This window comes from Accipiter gentilis, chromosome 8 (genome assembly GCF_929443795.1).
Source record: "Accipiter gentilis chromosome 8, bAccGen1.1, whole genome shotgun sequence".
NCBI lineage: Eukaryota > Metazoa > Chordata > Aves > Accipitriformes > Accipitridae > Astur > Astur gentilis.
In genome coordinates, this window is record NC_064887.1 from 11558618 (window position 1) to 11565462 (window position 6845).

Genomic DNA, 6845 nt, shown 5'->3' on the forward strand with positions numbered 1-6845 from the left:
GAAATGGCTGGTGTCTGTGCTGGGTCATTCCCTGCCAGCCCAAATCCCTTTGCAGGGGGGGGTGCGTGCCCGTGCTGGGTGCTTCACAGTTCCCCGGGGTACCTGGCGGGGTTTTGGGGGGAGCAGCCTGCAGATGGAGGGGGGGGTGACAGCTCTGCAGAGGGTCCGGCGTCGGTCACGGCAAGTGTCTGCTCCCAGGACGACCGTGCGCAGCTGCGCCTGCTCCCCGATCCCAACCCACGGCCCCACATCCTTGCTGACATCCCTGAGCCCCTCCAGCAGCGATCCCCTCCCTCCCTGCTGCTCGTGGGTGTTTTCGGACGAATCCCCCCCCTTCTTCGTGTGTCCGGGACTGTGTCGCTGCCCCCGTTGTGTCTGTGTCTGCTGCCCTTCCCTGCCTTATCATGTTTTTGTACAGAGCTCGGGTGCGATAAACTGCTCAAATATTTGCAGAGATGTCCATGTGTGGCCCAAGTGGTGAGCTCCTCTTGTTTGGTTGGGGGGTGTGTGTTGGAATCCACTGGCGCTGTGGATTTCCCAAGGGGACACCGGCTCCTCATGCCACCACAGCCCCCCCACAGCATGGGGCCGGGCAGGAGACACAGGACTGGACACTGGGGGCTTGCTGTGGGGCCAAGCGTGGCCCAAGAGCAGCCGTGGCACCATGTGGCAGGACAGCACGGCCTTTGGGGTGGCACCTCGCAGGGCAGGGAGCTCTGGCAACCCAGGGGTGTGGGGCAGGTACCCATCTACCCATCTTTTTGGCTGCAGAGGCTGCCCTGGTGGCTCCCCCGGTACCTTGTGCATGGATGGCACTTTTTGATGTCACCCCACGGTCCTGCAACCCTTTGGTGCAAGCGGTGCCCTTGGCAATACCCCCGACCCTCCTGTGCCCGTGGGGTAGTTTCGAGCGTCTGTGCCCATCTTTCCCCCGCAGCACCGCCTGGCACCCTCTGTACCAACCCAGCACCAGGCACTGCTTTGCCCCGGCATGGCTCGGGCTGGGCTGTGGCAGCAGGACCCCGAAGCCGCGTGGCACCGAGGGGGACAGTGCCTGCCTTGTTGCCGTCCCCCGAGGCAGGCGGTGGTGGCCGGGGAGCAGTCCTGCTGCTCCAGCCAGGCTCTTCTCCTCCCTCCTGGGCGGGGAGAGTGGACAGGAGATAAAAGGGAGACCAGGGCCAGCTGGGCATTGCCGAGAGCTGCTGGGGCTGGGAGCGAGGTCTGGCCAGAGGACAGCAGTGAGGAGAAGTGCGGTATTGAGGGCTCGTTCTCGCGGGGGAGAGGGCTGGGGATTGGGGGTACATCCATCCTGACCAGACCCCGCAGCCCCCTGCTCCCTCCCCACCTCCCTGAATCATCCCCCCCCAGCCCCATGTCCTCCCCCTGACCATTAAATATGCCGCATCCCGGAGGGACAGCGTGTATTGTGGCGTGGGCAGGGTTTGGGGGCTGTGGGAGGAAGGGACTTCAGGCAGATATTGGGGGCAGGGGGGTTAAAGGCTCTGTGCCCCCCTCAAGCACTTCGTGGGGCATTGAGGACTCTCAAGGTGACCTGAAGGTGAAACCATCCCTGTCCCAGTGACTCCCTGCTGGTGGCCGAGACGATGAGGGCTGCATCCCTGCCCATCTCTGGGGCAAAGACAGACTCCTGGGTGGGGCTGGGTTTGGTTTTTGAGTCAGGGAGGTGGAGAAGGCCCATGGGGGGAGCAGGAACTTCATCCCCCCAATGCGTAGAGCGGATGTCTCAGCACCGGGGGAGACCGGCGCACCCAGCTGTGGCAGTGGGTGCCCACAAAAGCTGGCGGCGAAGGTGCCATGCTTGTCAGGAGCTGGGCACCCCAATCCCCTCACCTCATCCCCCTTTCTTCACCCCCCCTTGCTTGAGGGTCCCGGCTCCCAGTGCCGTGCTGGGACCAGTCCAACACTGCCCACCAGTCTTTGTCTGCCCCAGAGGGGGGTGCGGGGAGGCGGTTTGGGGGCTGGGAGGACCCTGTTGGGTTGAGCCCCAGGGCAGAAGGGAGGCGGAGGCCAGCAGTGGGGAATCAACACCCTGTTTCCCCCCGCCAGGGCCGGGGGTCCGGGATGGGGCTGCTGGTGCTGGCCCTGGCTGCCTGGCTGGGGCTGGGGCCGGCCTCGGCCTCCGAGGGGGCGGCCAACAGCAGCCGGCTCTGCCAGGAAGCGCCGGCATGGAGCGTCAACGGCTTGAGCCCCATGACAGGGGCAGAAGGGCAGGTGACGGTGGTGGCCCTGCTGAAGGCCAGCTGACACTTCTGCCTGCAGCAGGCCCACAGGTGAGCCCTGCTCCCCCTACCCCAAACCTGGCCCCACCATCTTGGGGAACGGCATGGCGGTCCCCCAACCCGGCACCCCCCACTCCCAGCACCTCCTTCTCCGCAGCCTCGGGGGCCTGCAGGAGAGACTGGCCCGGCAGGGCACGGTCGACGTCCGCTACATGATTGTCAACGAAAAGGCGCCGCTCTCCCGCGCCATGTTCGGGGAGCTGGAGCGCCAGGCCCCGCCGGGCGTCCCCGTCTTCCAGCCGGAGCCAGAGGAGCCCGACATCTGGCAGGTCCTGGGGGGTGACAAGGACGACTTCCTCATCTACGACCGGTGAGTGTCCCCCATCACAGCTGAGGCTTTCCTGGGGGGTTACGGAGCATTTGGTGGGCTTCCAAAAGCTCCCCCATGGCTGTTCTGGGGTGCCCCCACCTCGAGCCGGGCCATGGCTTTTCCCCGCAGGTGCGGCCGCCTGGCTTTCCACATCCAGCTGCCCTACAGTTTCCTCCACTTCCCCTACGTGGAGTCGGCCATCCGCTTCACCCACAGCAAGGACTTCTGTGGCAACTGCTCCTTCTACCCCAATGCCACCCAGGAGGTATGGAGCAGGGATGCTGACTGGAGCCAGGGTCCCTTCTCTCCTCTGGGATTGCACATCAGGAAAAAAACAACCTTATCTTCACGTCGGGGACAGGCTCTGAGTTGGCAGCCGCCCTTGGCTGTGGTTGAGAGGGAAGGTGACGAAAGGTCTGGAATAAGGGCAGTGAAATAGGTCAGAGCTTTCAGGCTGAGAAGGAGCAGAGTAAAGGGGTCATAGCCCAGGTCTGGAAAAGCTAACCAGGGTTGCTGGCTGTTCTGCTATAAGAAAGGGGCAGGTGGTGGACCCAGAGGTGGCAAGCCTTCAGAGCAAAGAAAAGGATGTAGCTCCAGGCTCAGCTGGCAATTAGTCACTTCCTAGAAGAAAAATCCATTTAGAAATATCAAATGCAAAGTCCCTTTGCTGGCTCAGGAATTCCCCATAACACAGACAGCTTGAGCCAAGGGATGTAGGTGCAGAGGCTTGTCCTCTATGTGGTCCAGTCTCTCCTGCCCTCCCTGTGCCCTAGGTCAAGGCTGGAGAGCCTTTGCTCTGACCCACACAGCTTTGTGTATAATGGATGCTGGTCTGCTTTCATCCCAGCGCACAGGCATTCTCCCAGGCTCACTGCGGGGCTCTGTGTGCATTCACATACTGCACCAGCCCTTGTGTTGTTACTTTCCTCAGGCTAACAGTACCATGGAGGTCCCTGTAACCCCGAGCCTGCTACCCGAACAAGAGGGGAAGGAGTCAGAGACCTCCATCCACCAGCACAACCCCCTCCGTCCTCACCACCACCACGAGGTCAGCAGCGAGAGAGCCACAGACCCTAGTGGGGACCACGAACCTGCCACCCGCACTCACCACCACCACAGAGACCACAGCCAGCCCCATCGCGAGGGGAAGAAGCAGAAGGAGGGAAATGAGCACTAAGCTAGGCTGGGCAGCCTCGCAGAACCCAGTAGTGTGCAGACCACGTCAACTTGCTTCCCAGAGGCACGGAAGGACTTGCTTTGGGCTGCTGGTCACCAGCAGCGTTGGAATAACAACCCCCTCCAGCATTCCCCACGTGGGTTGTACTCCCACGATGTGACCAGGGATGAAAATCCCCCTCAGACTCCCCAAGGTGCTGCATTTTCAGCCCCAGGGCTCAGTTCTGAGCCTTCCTCTACCGCTGCCTGCCTTTCCGTGCTCAATGAAGCCTGCCGTGCAAACCGGGAGGTCCCTGGTCACTGCTGGCTGACACTGCACAGAGCAGCAGGGCAGGGGTGGAGGGGCCAGAACTGCGATGGGAGCAGCACTATCGGCACAGTCTGCCCATCCTGGCACCCCTGGGTGTCCTGGCTGGGGAGTGAGGGGAAGGACAGCGTGTGCCCCGCAGGATGTGATCCCAGGGGATGGGGGCACTAGGAGCGGTGGGAGGTCGCAGCTCCCCATGGTCTAAACCCTGTACCCCCATAGCTGACCCATCCTGGGGACCCTCCAGGCCTTGCACACGGGTATGTGCAGTGGTGATGGGTGGCCGCAAGATGGTGGCCTTGTCCCCTCTTGGAGATCTAGGGGCTGTATCCAGGGCCCACAGCCCTGGGAGGACGGGGCTGAGGATCCTGGGGTCTCTCCTGGGGGAGAAGCGAGCTGGGAGGGCGATGCGGGTATCCAGAGTACGAATAAAACCTCTGCGAAGCGAACCCTGCTCAGTCTGGCCTCTGGTGGGGCCCCTTTCCCAGAGAGGGTGGGAGGCTCGCTCAGCACCGGGCTGGCCATGGGCTTTTCTCTGGGCACAGGGATTTGGGGCTGGATGTGGACCCCGTGAAGCAGCAGCCGGCGGTGATTTGCATTCCCCTGTGGAGAGGCCTGGAGGTAAAGGGATCGAAGACACCATCTCTTCATACCTTACCTCCTACCAGGGTGTAAACCCAGGGTTTAGTCCCCTCTCAGGGCAGGGCGTTAACCCTGCACTGTCAGGAGGAAGTTTGGCATGGCACCTCTGTCTCTGGCTTGTAGGTGTGATGTTGGGGTGCCTGCCCTGAGCTGCTGTTCCAGGGCCAAAGTTCCCACATGGAGTCCTAAATCATCTTGGGCATCTTGTCTCCGGTGCCCAGACCAGTCCCCATTGCATGCATATTGTGGGGCTCCCAGCCCTCAAGCAGTCAGGTGCTGCATCCCTGGCAGGCAGTCCTGCCTGCCGGCACCCTGGGCAGCCCCCATGCCTGTCTCAGCCCCATAGCCCTTCGCTCCAGCTCCGTCCATCATCCCACACAGCCCCACTCAACGCCTCCCCTAAACTCTCCATCTCCTCTCCGGGCCCTGCAGCCTGAGTGGGGAGCAAAGAGATGTTTTTTTCTGCTCAGCGTTATGCAGCGCCATGTGTGGTGCATGTCCTGCTGATGATGCTCTGAGCTGAATTTCTGCACCCCTCTACCCTGTCTCTGCGGGGGGATGCTCTGCCCAGGGTGAAGAGGAGCTGTTCCTCATGGGGATGAGGACAACGGGATCAGGTGGGTCTTTCTCACCAGCCTGGGGGAGTCAGCCAGGCTCTCCCATGGGGTGCTGGCTGAGACCTTGCTCCCCTTCCTCCATCTCTTTTGCTCCCTCCCCCCTCCTCCTCCTCCCCCTTCCTCTTCTACCTGCTCCCAGCAGCCCACAAGGGCACCTCTGTCTGCTGCTCCTGCCATCAATATTGAGGTTATCTTTTTCTTCTGGCAGCTGCTGTAATTGAAACAAAGCAGGCCGGGCCTCACGGGCTCCACTCCTCTCGCTCATTTTGCCGGTGCTGCTGAGACAACTAATTCATCTTATCGATGCGTGGTTGGCCTCTTTTCCAACAGATCCAGGCAGAGCCGTCTCCCCACCACGGCTGATGGGAGCAGTCTGTGTCCCTGCAGCGTGCTGCTGGGTGCTGCTCTGACCCAGCCTCTAGTCCTCAGCTGGGTGTTGGCCACCAGCAGGAGATGCCAGGGGAGCCAGAAAGGGGGAAGATGTGCAGACTGGAAGGATGCTGATGGCTTTTATCTCTTTCTTTTGCCTTCTGATGCTTCCTCAGCCCTTTTGTTAAATTCCACATCCTTTCCTTGCACAGCTCCTAAAGGTGTCGCTGGCAAGGAGGTGACAGGTGGTGAGTGGGGCATACAGGGATTTGCATTCCCTTGCTGACGACCGAATCTGCAATTAGCAGTGATAGATAGAGGGATCACGTCTGGTGCTGGGTGGTTAGTCCAGTGGCACTGTGCTGCACTGCTACCATTAGGTTATCTCCCAGCAGATGAATTTCCAGCCCTGAAGGCTTGGGTTGGTATTTTGCTTTGGGTAGAGAAATTGAGGCAGGGGAAAGAGCTGTGACACTTATTTGGGTGAAGTTCTACATGTCTGAGTAATGGCAAGGGTTTAGGGTGAAGCCGATGCTACTCTATATATTACTGCCCAAAGGCCTGGAGGGTTTGGGGGTGCTGTGCTTGGGGCCCCTGTGGCATCGCTCCCTCCTGAAAGGTGCCAGAGACCTGGAGCTCTGCAAAACCTGTGTTGGTGTCTGCACTCCTGAGGCGCTGAGGGAGATCTTTGCTCCGAGTGGGGTAGAGGAGAGGTGTTTTGGAGGCTATTCACACCGCTGACGTCTCAGGGGGAGATGCTGTTAGTAGGAGTCAGAGAGCCCCAAGGAGTGCTCAGATGTCAGGGGGGTTCACTCAACAGGGCAGGGTCCAGAGCAAGAAACTGGGGCTGACTTCAGGTCCTGGCAGTGCTGCGCCCTGGTACCCTGGTGTTTGTGGCTATGCCACCACCCGGGAGAACAGATCCCAGTCCCATATCACATGCAGCCTTGGCCCTGTGTGCTGCTCCTGCCGAGGGCCAGGCAGATCCTCTCGGGAGAGGGGGAACAGCCAGTCCTAATGTCAACAGAGGCCTCTTGTGCAGCAATGCTGTGTCAAGAAGAGGAATGGGTCCCTCCTCCTCCGCCCATTCATCTGGCAGCCAGGGCTGGCATGCCGCCAAGCCA

The 6845-nt window shown here is 60.9% G+C and overlaps 1 protein-coding gene across 2 annotated transcripts; it reads left to right on the forward strand.

Annotated features, from left to right (window-relative positions):
* Positions 1–1233: 1233 nt before the first annotated feature.
* LOC126042233 (selenoprotein Pb-like) lies at positions 1234–4542 on the forward strand. 2 transcript variants are annotated; one of them, XM_049809034.1, is made up of 5 exons: positions 1234–1248; positions 2068–2291; positions 2398–2610; positions 2740–2875; positions 3542–4542. In XM_049809034.1, exons 2-5 carry the CDS (start codon positions 2083–2085, stop codon positions 3785–3787), a joined length of 804 nt encoding a protein of 267 aa, XP_049664991.1. In that variant the 5' UTR covers positions 1234–1248; positions 2068–2082; the 3' UTR covers positions 3788–4542. The 2 variants fall into 2 exon arrangements, with proteins under 2 accessions (XP_049664991.1, XP_049664989.1); XM_049809032.1 differs by having other exon boundaries at positions 1239–1253.
* Positions 4543–6845: the final 2303 nt, after the last annotated feature.